Source organism: Rhipicephalus sanguineus, chromosome 7, assembly GCF_013339695.2.
Source record: "Rhipicephalus sanguineus isolate Rsan-2018 chromosome 7, BIME_Rsan_1.4, whole genome shotgun sequence".
NCBI lineage: Eukaryota > Metazoa > Arthropoda > Arachnida > Ixodida > Ixodidae > Rhipicephalus > Rhipicephalus sanguineus.
In genome coordinates this window covers 59,582,416-59,606,194 of record NC_051182.1, presented here as the reverse complement: position 1 = coordinate 59,606,194, position 23,779 = coordinate 59,582,416, and the positions used below count along the sequence as shown (strand labels likewise).

The following is a 23,779-nucleotide window of genomic DNA, read 5'->3' as shown; positions in this document are numbered from 1 at the left end:
CATGATATCCCTAGTAGCACATATTGTGGCTGCAATGTTATAACGACGCTGATAATGTTTTCCTGTGTTGATCAACATTGGGCACCTTCAGGAAATGTTGACGGAACGTTAAAGTAGCGGTGTTGCTGGAATATGACACCCAAGTATTAAACCAACGTTGCACGAATGTGACGGATTTCGTGTACACCGTACATAGTTCTTAGTAATGTCCTAGGTTTCACACCTTTTCGTCAATAGAAGTTACCCAATCGTCAAGAACTTTCGTAAGCAGGTCGTAATACAAAAGAGTTGTTGCAGCACAAATATGCGGAGATAAAGATGTCAAAGAGTCACTTCAGCATACTCACAGCGTTTACATCCTCCAAATGACTGATAGCGCGCACCACTCTATACCGGATAATTTTCCAGCTGTGGAGCGGAGGCCACTTTACGGGCAGGAGTCACCGGAGCGCCGATACCTGAGCAGGTGTATCACTGCGCGAAGCATACCGGCTTCGGTTATTTGCACTCGCGCTTTTAGGGCGAAGCACCTTACGGTATCGGCGTGTTGGCGTGCATCGTGCATCATCGTCTGCTGTCGGGATGGTCCATTTGCTGAGCGCAAGAGAGGGCGCCACCACTTCAGCGCTCGCCGTGTGGCGAAAGAGAGCGAACGGCGCGCGTTGACTATGGAAACGCTCTTTCTACGATTAACGCTGAACAGCTCGCAAGGAACGAGAACGCGCCCTCGCCCGCGAGAGACAACGCCGACACAGGCAGCGTCTGCTAGCGAGTTTCTTGATTGAGAAAACCGACTGCTCGCGCTGCACAACCGTTCATCGGCCACCGCATATATATAGGCACTACATCTTGACCTGCAATGTAGTGCTGGTGGGAGATATCTCTTGTGCGTTGTTGAACAATAAAGATTCGCAGCGTGCACGTTAAAGGGACCGACAACTGATTTTTCTCGACCCATTTTTTTACGGCGCGACGGTAAGATCTCCCTTCGCAGTGTTTGCAGCTGCAGTAGTTAATCCCAAAAGCACGTAGTTATTTTACAAGCAGTAGTTTTCGATCTGAAAGGCTCTAAACACGGACGCACCTTTCCTCCAGCAACGCTGAGAATTGATAGCGATGCCGCCAGCCCTTCTCGCAATTTGTAAAAGATATCACTGTTCTGCTTTTACAGGAGTTCCTGTAACTATGCTTAACTACCTTTATTTATAGCTTTCCAACTATTTTTGAAAATAACAAACTGTTACAATGAGATGATGTGGCATTATACACCTTCCCTGTATTTGTGCCGCGTAGTGCGCATGAGTCCAAGTTTGCCTACACCTGTGTCATGGGTGGCTTGTCCCGGCGTCGTTACTCTCTCGATGCACGAGCCAAGCCAAGTCATCGAAAACGTCATTACGCGTATGCGCGGCCGCACCGCGAGTAGCAGCGTGCGTCATTTCTGAGACGAAGTGTAGGTAGCGAAACTATGTCGATCCGAAATCTTAGCGACCTGAAAACTGCGTGCACGGTTGCATGAGCACGCTGAAAAGTTGCTCAAGACGCGCTGACGAGCATGGGATCATTACGTCACGCGAAGGCACTGCCACTTTAATGCATACTACTACTAATGCCAGAGGCGCCACAGGTCATTTTTCGCGACTTTCAATTAAGAAATAAAAATATAAATCCACCTCTCACGAAAAAAAAAACAGGGTTGGTTTGAGTCAATGCCACGGACAATCTTTCCATCAGTGGAATCATCTCATTTCATGTTCTGGGCAGTTGTCGGTCCCTTTAAGGTGAAATAAAGGAATAATAATCGGAAACCTTAGCACAATTTTTCATTGCGCACTTCCCTCAAAATACATCTGTCCTCACAGTCACGTTCGTATTTGTGACATCACGGCGTCGATGTCTCGCAGTGCGCATTCGCTTAGATTATGAATGCTACAGCCTATAAATATAACAAATTAGAGTGTCCCTTATGCATTCACTTAAGACGACTCGAAGGCAAACGTTGTCTTCTTTTTCTTCTCAGTCGATGTATTGATCCTGCCCCGCCACCCTTTGATAGCTTTCTGCACCTAATGTGGTTGTGCACTGCCTTCAAGATCGGATGCACCCCACCTGGTTTTGCATTGCCTCCGTGATCGGACCACTTTTGACCAAGCTACGATGTCATGTGATGATGCCATCATGTGACGTCACAATGACGTCATATTGGCGGCGTAAATTACGGCGATCTGTGACGTCATTGTGACGTCATCACGTGATGATTTTACTATTTGATATGTATGCCGAAACACACAAGGACACAGTGGAAATAGAGAGGGAACAGGCTACTCTTTCCGGAATAGGAAAAAGGTAGCGGAAATAAAGATAGGAGGAAAGAAAACAGGAAAATAAGCAAATGACGGAAGCTCCGACAGAAATAAGTAGGAGAAAGAGAAAATAAACATATACTCAGAGAGAGAGAGAAAACCTTTATTTATGCAGGCCTCAAGGATCGTCCTCCTTGGTTGGAGCCCTTAGTTCAGGGCCCCATTGGCTTGCGCCACACTACGTGTCCGCTGAGCATGCTGCGCTTGCTGAGTATAGTTTTTTTTTTATCTGAAAAACCTATACTCAGCAAGCGCAGCGTGCGCCCTAACTGGGCAATCACCCAGGTGGACGTCCTCCACCCATCCACCCAGGAGATGGGCGTCCTCCATTGACAAAGACACCCCAAAGCGTCTTAATGGGTGACGATATCACTGCATCTACTCTCCTTTTAGTGCGATGACCATTATATGGACACTATCGGCGGGTTTTTGCCGTCGTAGCTGTCATGTTTCGTGTATGTATATGTGTATGAATATATATATATATATATATATATATATATATATATATATATATATATATATATATATATATATATAAAAGCCACGAATAAAAAAATTCAGAAGAAATACTTTCGAAGTGCGCAACCATGGATTCGAGCCTGCGACCCCTCACTCCGCAGCGCGCGGCGTTAGAGAACATAGCTATGCATCCCACATCCTCCAGCATATTCTAACGGCGAGCTATTTATATGCACCATTTACCGCCGGCAGTACGCAGAGCAGGGAGGTCCTTCAGCGTGCTCCCTACCACCCGCGAGACGGCGCGAAAGGCGCGCTTTAAAGGTTGTCGTTCCGCTACAAGTTGAGATACGCGCCTCCGACTTGTACTTTGACATACAGGGCGTGGTCGCCCGTGCTGGCTCGCTTATCTCTTGAGGGGGTAAGTTTGTACGTCTTGTGCTTTCACCGCAAAGTTTGCGTTGAAGCCCGCAGGTCACTTTGCTTGCTCCAGCGGCCGCGTTTGCGAAGCTACTAGCTAGAAGTGCCAAAGTAGGGGCTCGTTGAAGTAACAAATGTGATAGTGTTTCTTGAGGCGTGCATTCGAGACGAAGAAAATTGAGATTAAGCGCAATACCTTCCAAAGCTTCACCAGTTTTCGTCCCACGTGGCGCCATGAGAAAGCCGGGGCAAGCGTTTTCAGTCTTTATTCTTTATACGTTGGCTCACGGAACTTGGCATTTAACGGCCAGTAATTTAGTTTTTTTCCTTGCCGCTAGAAGTTGCGGCGGAGCTTCGTTGCGGATGTGTTTTTGCCTGTCTTTGATGCAGCGCCGACTGGAGCACCGGTGAATAGATTACTTTCACGCGTGGTTGTTGAACGCGAATCGGCAAGTGAAGCTATACGAGCGCGGAAATGAGCGGGAAAATCGCCCGCAGTTCGTGTTGTGGTGCGCCGAGTGCTCGCGTTGTTTTGATATACTGCTTGATTTGTTTGAGCTCATGAGATATACGAAACTGATGTGACGGCTGTCGAGGTAGCTGTGGAGAGAGTGTGGCGTGCGTTTGTGTCGGCAGCATGTCGGCGGCAGTGTCGGAAGTGGTAGCTCTCGGCTCTGCTCAATTTTTCTTTGTCGTACGGAAGTAATCGCTGGGCTGCACACAAGCCAATCGAGCAGGCATGTTCTCAGTGCGACAACAGCAATATTAACACTACGACGTTAATCGGGCCCGCTTCGCCTGCGGATATCCGCGATGGACGTAAAAAGATTGACAACAGCTGATGACATGTACTGATGCTAAAACAAGCGTACGTTTGATTGCACTGCATTGCGCGTTTGCGCAACGGAATAATCGACGATAATATACGATTTTAAAAAATACATATCAGGTCAGGTAAGACTGTTTATATTATTATAATGGGGTTAAAATAACGCGAAGAGGAGGATGCCGTCTAAACAAGAAAAGATAATTCATTCGCAAACCATGAGACGCTACTTTCTTATTCTCTCATCGTCCTATCATCTGTATTCATAACGGCCCCTTACAATACTAGGCCAGTGATCAGGTACCCTTCTTTGAGTATGACACAAAAAGCTCTTAGATAAAACCCATTCGCTCTAGTCCAGCAATGCTACGCCTTATACATTCGAGTTGAATTTTTTTTTCGTTCACTGTGAAAAATCGTACAACCAGAATAACTGGTCGCACTTAGAGTTAGCGCACAATTGGGACCATTTGCTTCCAATATAACTGGATATGGTTTCCAACTGGGACCAGCTGCTTCCAGTTCAACTGGTCATGGTTCCCGTTGGTGGCCAGTTGAGTTGTAACTGGGACCAGCTGCTAACTGGAACCAGTTGCAACTGGAATCAACTGGAACCAGTTGAGTTGTAACTGGGACCAGCTGCTAACGGGAACCAGTTGCAACTGAAATCAACTGGGATCAGTTGGCCTGCAACTGGGACCATTTGATCCCAGTTAATACCACTTGAAACCAGTTGGATTCCCAGTTACACATTTTCACCTGGGAGGTGTTGAAAATTAAACAATCAAGACCGAACAGTGCGCTCAGTGCTTTGACTGAATGCCAAATACAAAGGCGAGTCACTGAACATGCACAGACGTAGGTTTTCAGTTTCTCCATTACTTCAGAAACTGTACGCCCGGGAATCATAAAACCTAATATGTGGGTTCAAGTTTTGATATAGTCGCTCGTCAAGTGAAGTTTATTATTTCTTCGCGTGAAGCAAATAATCCAATGGGCACGTTATGTTTATATATGCCTGCCGTACCTCATTTTTATGCCACATTCAGATTCATATTCGGCATAGGTTACGATGAGGAGAAGGGCAAAGGAAGTTACTCAACGGAGTCTAGAGCCAATGCACCGTTTTCAAATGAATGGCTAAATCAGAGAGCAATGGTTCATTATTTGATGATGTTAGGGATTTTTGCGCTTTTGTTTTATGATCAGAGCAATCAATTCGAAATTCTATCCACATCAGCAATATAATGCTGCCCATAGGTCGGCAAAAATATTGGAGCTCACTCAAGAAATATATTTTGCGCTTGGGGCTCACTCGGACTCAGACTCACCAATATTTTCTTCAACCGGACTCACTCGGACTCAGACTCACTAAAATTTTCCTCAACTGGACTCACTCGGACTCACACTCGGTAAAATATGGCTCACTCGGACTCACTCACACTCAGACTCACAGCCCGATTTGTGTCTGAGTCAGCCTGAGTGAGTCGACTCATGAGTGAGTTTGCCGACCTATGCTGCAGTGCCGCATCTCTTGCATTAGGGATTCATCTGCAGAGGCTATGCTAGTCAGACCAACAATTTCTATGAAAGTTGAATCAGACGACGTCTGAAGGTAAGGCTAACTCATCGAAGTAGCAGCATGCTATAGCCTTCTTACACCTAGACATGAGTTTCACGCCCGTTCAGAGAAATTTAGCCGTGCCCCATTTGTGTGCTTGTTGTGGTTGCATGCGTTGAAAGTGTTTTCTGTAATAAAGTTGAACTTTTTCTCTCTGTTGCATCCATTTGCATGTGTGACCACCAGCTCTGTGCAATGAGGAAACTCATGAAACACAAAATAAGTTATTTCACGTCTAAAAAACACCTTGAACGGCTAGCTGAAAGGGCAAATAGATGTCTTGGTCAAAACATTCTGTATAGCCATAGACGGTTATCCGACAGTCGTTTAGCTCTTTTCCGAGCCGTGTTTCTGCTTTCCTATTTTCCCTGCTCGGATTTGCATTTGTGACATTACTAATATGCGTGTTTTTCCAAATAAACCTCAGGTACAATTCAGAGCTTATCCGTGTGGCCTCTACTCGCGCGCTCGTTTCTTTTTCCGCGCTGTAACGTTCTTGCAGGATACGTTGTCTGTTTTACTGAAAATTGGAACAGCGGCTTGTAAAGGCGTTATTCTTCCAGCTTACTTTGATATGCGCTTCAGCCGCACAAATGCAACGAATGCAGGCCCTGAAAGAATGAAATGAGATAATGTAGGCCCACGGTATTGTATACATGAGCAGCGCCAGCTAGCTAACACTGCTTTTTTTTTTCAGTTCGTTAGTTTGCTTTTGAATTTGGATGCCACGCACGCATAACCGGGAGACGATCATAATTTGGTTTTCTCGCGGAGACGACGTGCAGGGGGTGTTCTAGTGATCGCGCTCGCTTGCTGTCGATATCGGCTTCGAGGCAGAGGCCGAAAATTCTCGCTCTGATAGCAAATGCTTTAAAATCACCCTTCTGCTGTTTTTCGGAGAGCTTCTTTCTGTTCATGTAACACGAGCTAAAATCATCGCACCGATGTGTTTTAACATTCGTGCGGAATGTCTCCGCTCACAGCTAAACCGAGTGCTAGTTTCTTTGACACGAACGCCAAAATACTATTCTGAAAAATCTTTCTCCGGCGCTTCTGGTACTGCGGTAGATGAGTTGCTGTTGGCGCCGCTTGATCGTGCTGACACTGCGCAAGCGTCTTGTTCAGTTTGGAGACCACCGCGCAAGTCTAATTTCACGTCACATAACACATGGATGGACAATGTCATTTCAAGATGTCATTTCAAGATGCGACGCTGTAAGTACCTGAGTTGCACATGCGCGCACAGGAAAGAGACAAAAAATCCAGACACAGGCGGACATCACGCAAGCTAAGTTATTTCAGATGTAAGTGTAAAGCATGTTATCATGTGGCAGAAAAAAACGTCTGCATGATGGAACGCTGCATAAAGCTCTTTTTAAATTAGCATGGCCCATTTACACGGCTTTCGAAAGAAACTATTATTTTATTGAACGTTCATTTCAGTGTTCTCGATCTTCTTATCACCATTTTTCAAAGTTTTCTACAGCACCGGTGCGCGAAAGTGGCCCGACATTACGCGCCTCCGTTGATTTCTACGGCGCGCCCGCGGGAGCGCCGGCGAAAAATGGTGCCGTGCGCAGCGCGCGCCGGCGGCGTGCGAGGAGAATCGAGGAGGAAACTCGCGCGCGGAGGAGAGTGTCGTTAAGGTACAGTGTACTAGTACACTGTAGTTAAGGGGCTTTAACAGGAATGCCAGAGCGGCGCCCCCTGTCATTCGTACAATGCAATACTGAACCGAAACCGAAACACAACAGGAGCTTGTGCAGAGGACACGGAGGAAGACAAGTTTCAGTGCAGTCGCATTTTCAGCGCACCTTAAGAAACTAGGGTTGTAACATTGTAGGGCGAGTAGGGCCAGAAGGACCGTCACGACGAAAACCTGCCTCCTCAGTCGTATTCGCCTGGAACGTTGGTGTGGCTTCGCGTTCCCTCCTCCGCTCCTGGCCTTTCCACAAAGCTACTGCCTAAGTACGAAGGCCCCTACCGCGTCCTACGTCAAGCATCCCCAGTTAACTATATGATTGAGCCTGTTCAATCAGACAACACTCGACGTCCCGTGGTAGTCCTCAAATGGTACAATCGTCCTCGCACATTTCTCGATGTCCTTGGTACGTATTGAGTACGACACGAGCTGGTTTGGCCCGGAAACGTCTTTGCGAGTGCTTTCTGAGGACAACAAGTTGTCCTGAAAAGGTTCTTCCAGATACCTTTTGGGGATGACAAAAGCAATATCGAGAGCGCGCTAGCAAGTTGTCCTGAAAAGGTTCTTCCAGGGACCTTTTGGGGATGACAAATGCAATGCATGCACTCAGCGCTTACATATGATTCCTCGCGTCCTTTTCACACTAAGTAGATGCATATCATATGTGAAAATTTTCTCAGCACGTTTGTTTCACACAGACATTGCATATTTTCGCCTCGTTGCTTCTCTTTTGGTTGAAAAGCTTCAAATTACGCGTTTCGCTTTCTGAAACACAAGTAATTAATAATCTTGGGTATCGAAGCTGATATTGCGAAATGTTCATTTAAAATAGTGTGTTCCTAAACGTGGCAGCCAGATATTAGTGAATATCCGCCGCTGAAGAGCGTAATAACAAACTAGCCGCTGGCAACCAGTGACCATGCGTTACATGCGTTGCCGTTCTCTGGATAGTCAAGTGCCAAACCAGCCAAGCCATTCCAAGTCAACTGACTGTCAAGATGGGATCTTGCAATGAAGGTTAGTGCAATGCAAACCGCATCTTTGTTGTTTGTGTGTACAGTACAGTTTAGTGCACAGTTAACAAAAGTAAGATGTCTGAAAGTGCAAATTGTAGACGTCGACGGGAGGTCAATCGCCGTGTTGATGGGTGCTTGACGTTACTCAACGCTCTGACTGGCGCTCCAATGAATGGATCGGCACCAGTCGAACAAATCGCGGTGAATTGTGCTTCGGAGAGTCTCAACGTGAATAACGGGGAATCGAGGTCTGCGTCTGACACATGGCCCGACCTCGGGCAAGTGAACTCGATGCCCGTGTCGAGTGCACTGGTGGGCTGTCAGAGCGGAGCCTCTAACACTAATGAATGCACTGTGCACGATACACGTGGTGACGAGGACATTGTGCCAGACTTTCGAGGAAGTTTACAAGCATGGGCCATTGAGTCGCAGTCGTCGCATGCTGCGGTGACATCACATGAGAGTGTCATGAAATGTAGCATTGTTCTACACGGGACAGCATCTGGTTCCTTTTGCATGTATTAATCCTTTCATTAAAATCGTAACTGCCTTTATTTGGCGTCTTTTTTTTTTTTTTTGCAGGAGTAGTCCGGTACAGTAAAACATCTTTGCAAATTTGTGTTGAATGCCTTAATATTGCTTTTTTTTTTCAGACACTGCCTCTGACTATATACTTGGACTCGGATGCCTGAGAAAGCGGTCCTCATAACCAGTCGGGACTAATTACTGTTTAAATAAATGAATTTCAATCAACAAGCTTTGTTTGTATTTTTTGTCATAGTCAAGCACTTATTGTCACCTCTCCGTTTATTGACGCAGTATACATACACAAGACCTCACAGAGGTGTTTTTCCTTTAATGTATGTAAATACCTTGAAAAGAATAAATCATATGTAGTAATACAAATTATCACAGCCTACGGTACCGAACCGGCTGCACAATGGTTGTTCTGAAAACATACTAAAAAAGTCCTGAAGTGTTGTTTTGAGGACGTCCTGAGGTTGTTATGAGTACGGACAACAGGACTGGATTAGTGCCATTCTAGTACCTTAACAGGACGTCCTGAGGATATCATAATGTCCTCAAGGTGGCATACTGAGGATGTCCTGAGGTTGTTATTGCGTTGTCTGGTACGGACCACCGTCGTCGCGGCCGCGAGACTGTTCACGTCGATCGACTGAAGCCGCATTATGACCCACCAGTTGTACCTGTTCCTTAGGTCGCCAGGATGGCTCCTTTTCCGCGGGGGAGTGATTTGTAACATGGTAGGGCGCAGACAAGAACGCCTGCGAAAGAAGAAGACGAAGACGGTTGTTGTTGGGGCTCGCGCTTGCTCGGCTTGGACCGCTGATTGCTTCAGCTGTGGCAATCTTAATAAACGCGTTACTGTCTCAACGTTAAACGCATACCATCAAGGTCTTTAAAATTGCGTATCTATGTATTTTCTGTTAAAGGAACACACCGCCTAATACTTACCTAGTGATGTTGCGCCTCAGATATGCGTAATGTTTGCTTTTTGGTCAACAATGTACACGTATGAACCTAGTCAGCCGTTCACGATGGCTGGCCCTTGGGCAAGTGGTTCAACTTTGGCCGAGTGGCTGAATCGAGGGACGTGCCGACAAACAGAAAGACAGACAGAAGGACAGACAGAAAGACAGACAAAAATTTCTGCGTTTAAGTTCCCCAAGAAAGACTATCGTCTTTAAAAACGTCTTGACAAGATCAAACTAAGAACTTTTTAGACATTTTCAGAATTTTGTTGTACTACCTTCAGAAATATAAAACAGGCTATATATAACTCAGCATGTTTGGTCGGCAGCCTGACGGCTACCATAGGAATTTATATAATGCAGAAATTGAAAGGAGCTCGCGTGAGAGCTCTTTCCCGTTTTTCTCATACATCCTCTGTCCGTGCAGGTGACCAAACAATCAAGCAGCGCATCACTAACATACCTGTCCATCCACCCATGCCCTCAATGTGGCATTTATAAATTTCCGACGTTTAGTTTACTGGCGTCTTTTGTGAACCGAATAAAGTTGCCTCACTCACTCGCTCATACTACAGCGCCATGTGCCGGGAAAATTAATGCCTGCTTCGACACACCACATATATCCAATTTTCATATAGAACACATCAGTTTACTAGTGAACAAATGATAAATCTGAACATGCAGATGATTAACACGTAATTCATAAATGACGCTTAAAGTATGGCGCACAAATAATCATGCTTATTAGCAGCAATAAATTATTCCATGATCTTGTAAAAGCGGCTTTATTAATTAATGAAGCGCAACCGAAGGTGGCAAAAAATACTACAGAAGGTGACCGCACAAGGTGAAGCTGACTGCTGCTGCAGCAACATAAATTCAAGTTCTGCATGAATGCACTCCAGGTCCGTCAAAGGGCGCTGGCTTCCACATTAGCTGGCGCTGTCACAGGCCCGATCGCTTGTACAAACAGCAGTAAAGAAAAGCCGCACTCAAGAAAAAGCAAGTGTAAAGAAGAAGAGTGGCCTCAGCGGCATTACTCTGCGCCTGAGCGGCATCACCATCGGCATGAGCTCGTGGTTGCTGCGCTTGGCCGAACGCTGCTGACCGCTGCTTGTTCTTGCCATATTCTTTGCCAATAAACCTCTTAGCAAGTGGCAGAAAAAGGCGCCATCCTGGCGGCTTAGGGTGAGGACACAACGATTGGGTCGTAGTACGGCTTAATACGAGAGACGTGGACCAGTTCGCGGCCCCGATAGCGTAGATCTGTCGATGGTGTGATGGGCTCCACGAGGTAATTGACGGAGGACGTTTGCTCTACAACGCGGTATGGTCCGAGGTATTTGGCAACGAGTTTTGCGGAGCGGCCGGGTGCGGTAGCGGGTACCCGAAGCCATACCAAAGAGTTGCAAATCATACTATGTATGATTTGCAACAAATAACAGAGCATCAACTGATTCTGAAGAGAGAATTCCAATTACAGATAAGATAAAATGCTGTCATGTATTTATAAACGACAACTAATCACAACTGCACTCAGAGAAATATATATATATATATATATATATATATATATATATATATATATATATATATATATATATATATATATATATATATATATATATATATATATATATATATATATATATATCAATTATTTTTGGGGTGTTGTCTGCGGCATTCGTTTAAGTAAAAGAGACGGCTACCGCTCTTTAGACATGCCGTTTTAGCGTTTTTGGCGCTTCTCCACAAAACATCCAAGGAATCATGGAGGTAGTCGTTGTGCGCTCGCACTTTCTAGACAAAATGGTTAAAAAACGTCTGGAAGTAGACGTTATGAACTTCTTTGGCAGAATAGGCTCTGGATTGCCGTATCTGTTGAAAATGCTAATAAAGAGTATACGTCTAAACAAGAAAAGATAATTCATTCGCAAACCATGAGACGCTATTTTCTTATTCTCTCATCGTCCTATCATCTGTATTCATAACGGCCCCTTACAATACTAGGCCAGTGATCAGGTACCCTTCTTTGAGTATGACACAAAAAGCTCTTAGATAAAACCCATTCGCTCTAGTCCAGCAATGCTACGTCTTATACATTCGAGTTGAATTTTTTTTTTCGTTCACTGTGAAAAATCGTACAACCAGAATAACTGGTCGCACTTAGAGTTAGCGCACAATTGGGACCATTTGCTTCCAATATAACTGGATATGGTTTCCAACTGGGACCAGCTGCTTCCAGTTCAACTGGTCATGGTTCCCGTTGGTGGCCAGTTGAGTTGTAACTGGGACCAGCTGCTAACTGGAACCGGTTGCAACTGGAATCAACTGGAACCAGTTGAGTTGTAGCTGGGACCAGCTGCTAACGGGAACCAGTTGCAACTGAAATCAACTGGGATCAGTTGGCCTGCAACTGGGACCATTTGATCCCAGTTAATACCACTTGAAACCAGTTGGATTCCCAGTTACACATTTTCACCTGGGTATGCAAGCACATTTGACGCGCAAATGTGATATTAAAAAAAATGTCTCTTTTAGGTCTTCTCGAAACCCAAGACGTTTATAGCTGTTTGTGGTCGTTTCTAGACGTTTTAAAGAGGTTTTGTGTTTCGTAGGAAGGCTGTGAATCGTATCAGCTGGAGAATCAAGCGTTACCTTTTTTTGCAGTTGTTCATTGGTCAATCAGAGATGCGATGCACAAATCATTCCATACTGGAACAATGCCTGTCTTTGTATTAAGGCGAATGAAAGAAGTAAGGCTGATATAAGGTGCAACTCAAAGCGTATGCTACTCTTAGCGAAATCTGCGAGACAGAGGCTGTAGAGAGTTTTAGTGCCCGGGCCCCCAAGCGGCCCGCGTACGCACGCTCTTGCGTTCCTGCTTACGTGCCCAAGCCGCTTTGGGGCCGCGGCACTAAAACTCTCTTGTACGTTGCCCACTATAGCTAACTACCAGGATAAAACACCGCAGTGCATGCACAGATGTCGTCTAATTCCCGTGCACACGTTGGCAACGTTCACACATGTAGACAATATTGCCGGACTGATGAAAATATGTGGCTCAACGTACCGTTCTGACAACGTCTACTGGCAAGAGGAGCAAGAGGACCCAAAGTAACGCGAGTAAGTGGGCAAGTCAGTCTGTTTTACAAAGGGCACGTGATATCTTGGAAGCCTCGTGTATTATATATATATATATATATATATATATATATATATATATATATATATATATATATATATATATATATATATATATATATATATATATACACGGCCCAGGTGCGTCAGCGAACGATCTGTGCATCTCTTCAAGAAAGGGTTTTATTTTCTTGGGTAGATATGAGCCTTGGTGGAGGAGTGTACTATCATCGCGGGATGATTAGCGCACGCGCATTGTTCAGGAGGGAAGTTTGTGTGGTAATTCAATAAATCAGTTGTTAGAGCTGCATTCGTCCTGTCTTTGTCTACTCTCGTGCCTCGTCCCCAGCGCAGTCTAAGTTCTGAAAATAAGATTTCGCAGTCACTTATATATGCCATGCTCGCCATGGGCGTAGGCATAAATTTTTGTCAGGGGGGCGGAGGGGGGGGGGCACCTTTTTGATCGGAAGTGGGGGCCGGGCAGGCAGATGTGGTCGCGAGCGTCATTTTGTGTCTACGCCATGGCAAAAAAAAAAAAAAATATGGAGGGGAGGGTGGGTCACGGGCCCGGTGTGCCACCCCATGGCTACGCCACTGATGCTGGCAAAACCAAAAATATCTATAAACGTTGGGCAAAACGATAAGAATCATACGGGGAAGTCAACTGCCAGCAGTGTGTGAAAAATTCAAAATACGCGCCTAAGCACTATCATCACCATCAATGGAATCTTCGTACTACAGCGAAGCTAAACCGCGTCGTTAATTAAGTATGTCAACAGCCACAAACCATAGAGTTAATATACTGACTCTAGAGGAAAAGCTCCCCATAGGGCCCATGCATTGAAACCTATAACCGCATGTGTTCCGCCATGATGGAACGAAACGATCGTTGCCAGCGTTGCCAGACCCTGAGACGCTCGCTATATTTGACGGTAGTAATCAGTTTTAATCTACCAACCTAAGCCAGTTACGCGCTGTTCAGAGAACATCAGCTGTGTTTTGATGCGTGAAGCCGTGTGTTAGTGTACGGTTGTCTGTGCAGCTGGTCCGGTTGATAACAGTTAAAATTTCCACCTGTTTGTGGTTTTTACTAGGCACTCCATACCAAAGTTTCTCCGTTCGCTGGCACAAAGGTCACTCGACAGATTCGCAGCTCGAAGCAAAGTCCGTAGGCCGTGGTCGCGCGCTGATTCGACTTACCATGGCGAGACATCTGTATGCACGTTCTTTTTCAGCTCATTGCTGCCGTACTTCAGCGCAGAGAGCCGTAAAGCAGAACAATGTCGATTGCAGCATGCAGCGGCGAATGTGAGTGAGACATCTCCCGAAAGCTTCAATCGAAACTAAAGTTACACGGCCCACGAAGCTTTATCGCCGTTAGAAAGTATAAAAAAGATCGGTTCCGACTAGTTCGTACATAACTTTCAGGGCTTGTCTCATCTATTCTTTGCCGTCCGTCCTGGTTTGCACTGATGCACTGAAGTTTCCAGCTCGAAAGAAAAAAGGGCTGTCACATGAAGTCGAGTGGTATGCGGCGAGAGAAAACGCACACAACGGGACACTATGACAACTACGAGACACACGACGCGAACGAAGTTTCAGGGGCTTTAACACGGCGCGCAAACCGGCGCAATCGGCCGCAAGCACACACTCGCGTACTCGCGAGTGTTGATATGGTGGTGCCATCTAGTTACCTAGCCTGCAAACGCTCCTTTCCGCTCGCAGTAAATTGCATAAATAGCCGTCGTATTCTTTCGTAGAAGTATTCAAATAAACACAAAACAATATCCGCAAGTTTTTAATTGTGCAGATGCTTCTTTAGGATTGATATGTGATGGCAAGAATGACAACGTTCCAAGATGTCAGCGTTCTTGTGGTTATAGGTCTCGCGGCCCAGCTTTTCCTCTAGAGTCAGTATATTAACTCTATGCCACAAACCAACGTTTTCCACAATCTAATAGAATAGGTAATGTTGTCACGACGCACAACTGATGTCATCACGTGTCGTTAAGACGTGACACCAATATGTTAAGTCTTGTTCCTGTAATTTTCATCTCGCTATTAAAAACAAGTTTTAAATTTTTTTGGCTTCTTATGCCTCTATGGCTGCAGGAGAGTTCATCTCGAAGTTGAGTACGAAACTACTATATATATATATATATATATATATATATATATTATATATATATATATATATATATATAATATATGTTCTTTACAGTGACGTCATCAACTATAGACGGGTCCAATAACCTCCTTGGACGGGTCGAAGCGGGTGAAGCAGGGAATAGCGCATCCACTCATCTCTCTAGCCGTCGTCCACAAACCAGCCACAGGTGATTTTTGTAAACACAACGTCGGGCAGTTGTAGACACTGCGATGTGAACTTTGCTTTACTGCATTTGTCTGGCGCTTCGACTCCACGATGTACCACTAGCGTTGACAGTGTATTGTTGTTGCGCTCCTGACCGATGCGTCCGAGACTTCACCATGTGGATGAAACCGGAGGAGATTCTTCTGGCGAACGCGCTGTGGTAAGTTAACGTTCGCTTTCAGCTGTTGGCCAGTGAGACGAGGAATAACTGGGCGATTAATCACTCGTCTCACCTGCTGCTGGCTTCGCCTCTGGGCGAATTTGTCGCGCGTTTGTTTTATTTTCACTCATTTCGCCGCACCGAAGTAACCGTTCCCGCTGTTAACGCGCGGTGAACATGGCGCAATTGAACGAGTTTTCTTCTAGTTTGGTTCGTGCGTGTTTTTTCTGCGAAGGCCGCACTCGCTGAACGCCCACTCCTATTTATAACAAACGCGAACGGCGTTCACCCTCTGACATCTGTCGTAGAAGGATTTCGACATCGATCGTTCATTTCCGCGTATTTGTCGAATTCTTTTCGCGAGCCTTGAAATCGTGAGCCTCGATATTCGAAATAAAACAAAACGCTGTTCGCGAAGCAGAGAAAAAATACACAACACGGTGGTCGCAGTCCTACCACGCGCACAATCCTATCGATACAAGCCCGTATCCTGTGACTGTCGCTGCTGCTTTCCTTCAGATAGCGCGTGCTGCTGACACGATAGATTATCTTCGATAGCTGCATTCGTTCTGGGAGTCCCACACTCGCCTTTGCTTGTCTGGGTCTCGTGGCTTATATACGCTTATCTGGCGATAGCCCACATTGATCCGAAAATGGAAATCGTTTGAAATCAATTGCCTTCGGAGCGATTGTTTTACGGCTTATCGGGGTCATGGAGCGGTCGTTCACGCAAGGTTCGCGTATTCGGGTTGAGAGGCCTTCGTGCAAACCAGTCGGGTGTTTCGGTTTTTGCGAAACAGCTCGCAAAAGCCTTTTGTGTTAAGATCGACAGCTACACGCTTTGCGCTACGTGGCGCCTCGTCGTGCCGTAGTGGTACTGGAATACGCAGCTACACAATCTTTTAAGCGTTATCGGCATTTCACCTTCTGTGACAGGTTTCCAGTGCCATTGTGATAGACAGATACTGAATGTCTGCGAGTGTTGTTTGTTCTGGCACGCGATACCGTGCGCTTGTTGACACGCTTGCCCAGCTGTATCAAATGACTCGATGCCCATTCGCTCAGTTAAACCGTTAAACAGCCGTTCAAATTCTATGTCAATGCACCGCCTTGTTACAGCTTTTCGAAATGTTTGCAGTTCTGTAGTACTATTGATTCGCACATCATGTTCATTGAAATCGGCTCATGCGGGCTAGCAGAGGGAACACATAACATGTATGAAATGTAGTGTTAAAAATATGTTGAAGCACACTAGAAAGTATGCGAAAATGATATAAAAGCTCGTTGGGCAGTCGCTGGTTTCTCGATCTTGGACAGATGTGAAATGACATTCAATGTACCTTCCAATTGGCGTGCAGTTTGAAGCACAGGCTAATCGTTCACTGTCCAGCGTAACAAGGCTAATCGTTCACTGTCCAGCGTAAACAAGTGCTTACGACTGCTTTGTCTATGATTAAATTTTGCTAGAAGGTTGTGTTTTTTATCGTTCCGGATAACACTTAAAATTTTTGCCTACGAATAAACGCTGGGCTTCTTGACACATGTTGGTAAATAGCTAGAATATTGCGCAGCATACATTTCCTAAAAAAAAAATGTGTACACTTTCGTCTCCACTGTGTTTGTCCTCGCTTTTGTGGTTGTCAGTGTCATGCAGTGATTTAGCTACTTGCTTAATTCTTGCTTGCTGGATTTTGTATGGAACAAAATTAAGTGCTGTCGCGACCGGGAGGCAGCTGCTGTTCGGAAAGGATCAGTGTTTCCGCCAACTAAAAAAACAACAACATGGATAACATGCGCAGACCGTGCATTATGGGCTGTGCTGCTCCACGTTTCCATGCTTCCGTAATGTGACACTTCTGTGTGAGTGACTGACGCAGAAACATATGTCACTTTGTGTTTGCACTGTTTGTTTTAGTTGCCAACCGAAGCAGACAAACCGGTCTGCTGTGATGCTTTCATATGCTTGTACGATGATAATAATTATAATTGTTGGGGTTTAACGTCTCAAAACCACAATTTGATTATGAGAGACGCCGTAGTGGAGGGCTCCGGAAATTTTGACCATCTGGGTTCTTTAACGTGCATCCTAAATCTAAGTACACAGGCCTCCAGCATTTTCGCCTACATCGAAAATGTAGCCGCCTCGGCCGGAATTTCATCCTGCGTATGATGCCTGTTGTATGATGCCTGTTTTAAAATTAATCCGGATAAAAACTTCAGGGGAAAACGGAATCTTCAAGGCGATGATAAGGCAGGCTTGTCTTTGTCAAGGCAGCCACTCCTGAAAACACAATACCGAAAACACCACTCTCACTGCTAGAAGACGCTTGGAAAGCGAGAAAAAGCATCAAAAAGTAAAGGTCGATGGCGTTACCACCTTGAAATTCCCGCATCGAACGCCATGACGTCAGATTTTGGCAGCATCTACTAGGTCATACATAGTTCCTAATTGGTAAAAATGAAGCACATCATCCTCTGAGGGGACCATAGACTTAATGTACCAAGTTTCAGGAAATTTCAAGAGCCAACGTCGTCAAAATACGAAAAATACACTTTGAGATCATTGACGTCAAGCACGGAGATTTCAGCGCGAAATTTAAAAATGAAACTTTGGCCTTGATTTTCTCCACTATTAATAAATCTATGATGGCTAGATTAATGACATTCGAGTTCTCGAGTAAGTACAATTTATCAATCTAAACCGATTCATTGTTTCACTTTAGCATCCCTTTAAGGTGTACTGTCTTAGTGCACGAAGCATTTATTGCAGTGAGGCGTAAGCGTAGTAATATGCATACATTATTTTATTACAATGTTACAAGAACAGAAACCCAACATCATCCAGCAATGGTTTTATCCAAGCAAATGTGGTAGACTTCAGTACGTTCCATACACTTCTTTCAGTGTCAGGGTTCTAGTTTATACTTTGTTGTGATTATGCTTTTCGATGACATTCTGGCTTCTTTTTACATCACTAAAGGCTTTTGTTCCAAAGTTTAGCACAGTTATTTGAAGTTGAGTGAATTGTTTCTTGAAACCCCAGTTTTTTGTAATAGAGTACTTTGCTGTAAAATGTTACAAATGACGATATGGACACATTTCAGTGTTGGTGTGCAGTGTACTGACCATCAAGCTCACGAAACAAAAAGCAAACGAGGCCAAGTTATGGTTTCTCCAAATCCTAATGGAGTTCAGCCCAACTTTACTGGGAAACGTTCACGTGAACAAGGCCTGGTTTTCTGTGACTTAACAGAAGCACGTAAAAAATGAAATCCAGTCAACTTAGGCAGCTAAATAGAGATTTCTTATGTATTTTTTAATGATCTGAAGTCCCTGCTGAATTGCATAGGAACATAAATACAGCCACATAAAAGACTGCATCTGTTAACAGAAAAATAACATTACTGGAATGATTGCAGAGGTTGAAAATGCTGCAAGGATGAAAATAATGAAAAAAGCTTCTTCAGCTCTTGTTTTCCATGATTTATGAAAGTAAATGCTATTTTGCATACTTCTTGGTGGATCATTGCACCGTGAAAGGAACACTGGCCAGGTCAGTTGTGTTTGTGCTGCAGTGCACAGTGCTATCTCTGTCTGTGATGAAGTCTACCTCTATGTATTTAATTTTTTTTAAGTTCTGTTACATAGTGTTCAAGTTTGTTGAAAGAATGTGTGTCATCAATACTGATACGTCAATATGTTGAACGTGGTCCTAAGTTAATTTAATGCGGCCGAGACCTCTTTTGCAAGTAAAGTACAGAAAAATTAATGTGTTGTGAATATATCAGTACGTACAATATAGGGCATGATAAGTGAATGAAAGGAGGAATTCACAAGTGGTTAATGGTAACTATAGTCGGGTACAACTTTAGAAAAAAGGAGAGGCCCCGCCCATATGACCGAAGCGCGGCAGCCGATTGCCTCCGCGGCAAAGAAATAGTCCCGCTTCTTCTCCTTGAGTGGAGTCACCGGCCGTCCGGCTCGTGACGTCAGTCTAGAGCACGCGCCCATTGGTGGAAACGCGTGTGCATCCGCCTTTGAGGTGCAAATGCCGCTTTTTTCTAAAGTTGTACCCGACTATAAGTAGATATATTTTCATTTTTTAAAACAATTACAAAGCTGTCGCATTCAAATCAAGAGTCCTATAATTCCCCCAAAAATGAACAACAATAAACAATCTGCTGTAATTCATATTCTAGCTAGAAGTAAGTTATGATGGAATGCATAATAGGTATAATCAATATTCAAAAGCATATATTCTGGAAATACGTGAGGAACATTATGGTGATAGGTCTTAAAGAAGCCATGTTGTCATAATTGCCATAAATAGCGATACAAATTATAGAGATATGATAAAGGCAAGCTACTATTAAGTAGAGTAAAAATGGGATAGCTGGTGTTTTCCAAGGTGTAAATGTAATGATGCGAGGAGTTTTTTTTATGCAGTTTGATAAAAAGACCTTTGTGGATTGAACACAAACAACTCCGTGTTTTGATGCAATAATTCATGTGGCTGTGGGAAAATGTGGAATATAAAGTGGAATCTACATTGATTGCAAAATAGATACAAGCTGTAAGCGCATGTATACTGCACGCATCATTGCATGCAGGCATATACAGGGCTCGCGGATCGAAACGTGTCGTTTTTTTTTTATTGCGATAGCAATTATATGGACAGTCTCGGCTGAATTTTGCCGTCGCCGTCGCCACCGTCATGCACCGTATATGTATAAGTATGTATATATATATAAAAGCCCCAAAGAAAAATAATTCAGAAAAATGCTTCCGAAGCGCGGAATCGAACCAGGGACCTCTTGCTCCGCAGCGAGTGGCGCTACCCACTACGCCACGAAACGCAGATCCTCCACGTAGCTAACGGCGAGCGTTATATACACACTCTTTACCGCTGGACGGACTCTGAGACGGAAGGCGCTTATATGCGTTTCTTCATTACCAGCGAGATGGTGCTAGGAGCGCGACGGGCGCATTTAAAAGTCGTCGGCTCGCTCGCTCGCTTTTTCTTATATTTGCGCAGGGAAAACCTTGCCCTTCCGCTGTCTGCTCGCGCGGTTTTCTCGTGGTGAGGGGAAGAGGGATTTTTCACGCTTTCACCGGGATGTCCGTGCTCATGTTACGGAGCGTACGAAAGTCACTCGAGCTCAAGGGACGCCACTAAACGAACAAGCAGAAGATGAGCGCGAACTATCAAGTGTCATAGCTCGACACTTGAAGCACGCTAGTTTCCTTCGCTGCTTCGGCCGCCTTTGCAACAGGAGCACTGTTCAAACTGAGAGTATCCATTGGCGAGCCTCACTTCGTATAGCATTAGTTTCTTGCTATCGCATTCATTGCTGCACCCTTGCGGCGAAGCTGTGCCTTTTTTAGTATAATGACTGCTATGAGCAATTGCTCATGATACCAGCTTCGTGTTGCTACGAAACTGGCCGCTAGAGGTAATGTTAGCTCCGGTGTAAACATTTGAGTGAAAGTTACGCCGATACAGCACAAACTGTAGATGATGAAAACGAAAGTGCGCACATTGCTTAGTCATAAATATTTTTCAAGGGATTTCTAGGCATCGTTAACCAATCAGTTTATTGTTGAGTTTATAAAAAAATTTTGTAAATGCAGAAAAATTGTGTTGGTAGCAAAAGACAACGGATGACTGAGAACCACGTAGTCTTCATAACCACATATTCTACCACTGTTATCTTGCTTTTTCTCTAAACTTGGCTCACGGAGAAAGAAGTATTTGAGGAGGAGAAACTGCTCAGCCGCTGCAGCGTTCAAGCGCGGCGCAATAGCGTCATGGAGGAAGTGCGGTTTTCGCTGCAGCACGACAGATGACGCTTCCGGTGTGTTGCCATCGTTTACGTGCTCTTCTATGGACGCGACATATAAAAATCGTGATACCGCCTCATACATTGTAAAATTTCTCAGATTTATGCCTGTGACATCAATTGATAGATGTGACAGGAATTTTAGCTGCAGTTACTAAAGATACTGCCGGAATAGCAGGCTGTACAGCGCTTGAAACGAGCTGCATGGGCCCCTTGCTTCTCGCTTGCATGTTGTGCACACGCTTGCGTAGATGACCTTGGGAGGGAAAGTTCCCAATTTGCGCGAGCAAGCTGTCGCACATTTCTTTGGGACTGACAGGCTTTCTGTCTCTTTAGCGCACTCAGTGGCTTCCGCGTTGTGCCAGCGGCGCTGACTTCTCGAACTTCGCGCATGCTTTTCACACCACAACAAAGGCGCGTAGAAGGAAGTAATGCTCCGTGAACACTTTGCAGATTTCTACCAGTGCTCCTTTACGATGGGGCAGAAATGTGTTGTGCCGAACTGCAACAGTGGGTACGCATCCTGCAAGGAGTGGGTACACAACCTTCAAAGTTCCTAGTGACCCGGTGAGGTTGGAAGCGTGGGCTCGTGCCATACCAAGGAAAGATCGAGGGCTCATGCCTGGTGACTACGTTTGCGAGAAGCACTTCTCGGAGAGTCCCATCATTCATTGAAAAAACTCACAGGGTCCCCTATGCATTAGACTAAGACGACTGGAAGGCGAAAGCCATCTTCTTTTTCTTCAGCCGATGTGTATATCCTGCCCAACCCCGTGCAAAAGCTTTCTGCACCTAACGTGGTTTTGCGCTGCCTCCAGGATCGGACCACCGGCAATGCAAAGCAACGATGCCATGTGACGACGTCACAGATTTTGACGATCTGCGACGTCTTGATAACGTCATGTAGTGACGTCATCACGGGATGATGATTTTTCGCATCACTCATGTTGGCACCACCGATGTCGATGGTCAATTTTTGCATTTGATGAGGCATCTAAGGCTTTCAGCTTAAAAATTATACCTAACCTATCGAGTTCACGTTGCCAAAAATTATAGATTTCACGTTCTACGAGATATCTCACTCAGATAATTTTCCTGTATATGACGGCGTTTTTCCCGTTAACTAACCTAAAAATATGGACCTGGCAAGAATGCAGAGACACACACCCACTTGGGCATCGGAGAGCGCAACGCGTGCATTTTTTCTCTCTCCGCTAGAGGGACTGTCATGACAGAGGGCGTGTCAGTGCCCAATTCCGTAACTTTGTTAGGACGCCCGAGCATGCGCAGTTTCATCTCCTCAAGAATTCTTGCTCCGCAACTTGCTCATTTTAACTGGGGAATGCCCGTATATGTATGTATGCTTGTGTCCACACGAGCGTGTCAGTGTGTGTGTGTAGACATTCATGGTATATATTAGGTGACATACTAAAGTTTAGGGGTGTGTGATCTTTCGAGGTATAATGGTATGTGTTGGTGTGAATTTATGCTAATCTTTCCTGTATTATTGATTACGCAAACAAATTTTAAGGGTGGATGGTTTCTACAAGGTTCGATAAGCATGTTTTGTTGTCGTGTTGAATGGAATAAAGTAGAGAATCATTGCTTTGCAAGGAGGCTGTTTGTCAGATCTGGGTGCCTGCTTTTGGACAGTGCACTTACAATAGGCAATTTGCAGTGACAGTGAAAAAAAAATTTTATTTCATTGAAATGGGATGACAGCACGGACATAGAGAAGAAAATGTTGTCACCAAACTTGCATTCATAAAGACTAACAGTGTTTATAAACACTAAGGGAAAAAAAAGAACAAGCTAACAAAACATTAGTGAGATGATCTTTTATAAAGTGCTTGTCATCTTAACTAAACCTCGGAACTAGTGGTGAAATTTGTAGCTTATATTCTCATGTTTGGTTTGAAGCATTTTTTTTATGTCAGTCTGTGTTAAAGAGGCATACTGCGCAGGAAACTTAAATGCACACTTAAGTGGGCAAACTGAGGGTCATTTAATGTTCAAGCTACAGGGTACTTGCGAAGTTCCAAAAAATTGTATATTCTTAAGGACATTTCATGTTCATTATCAAAGACGCGTCATGTACAGTGCGGTCCACTGTTAAAGGGAACACTCGAATGTGCACCTTTCAAATTGCTGGCCTCCTAACTACAAGGACATGTGAAACATTGGTCGTTCACTGCACCAAGTCTGTCGAAAGAAGTCAGAACTGTAAACTACCAGTAGTCTTGTGCAAATCGATGCCACTGTGATTTCGCAAAAGATGGAAATGCGGACATGCCCTGCTGGCAAGTGTTCCCTTCAACAGTGGACCCGTCTGTACTTTGAGCACTGGGGCAGAGTCTC

General features: G+C 44.7%; 1 protein-coding gene across 1 annotated transcript in view; it reads left to right on the top strand.

Annotated features, from left to right (window-relative positions):
* The first annotated feature begins 15,368 nt into the window (after positions 1 to 15,368).
* Positions 15,369 to 23,779, top strand: part of LOC119399469 (TBC1 domain family member 9-like) — a 705,668-nt gene continuing 697,257 nt past the window's right edge. The window contains 1 exon segment of the mRNA XM_049417714.1: positions 15,369 to 15,581. Coding sequence (XP_049273671.1) covers positions 15,538 to 15,581 — 44 coding nt within the window. The 5' untranslated portion in view covers positions 15,369 to 15,537.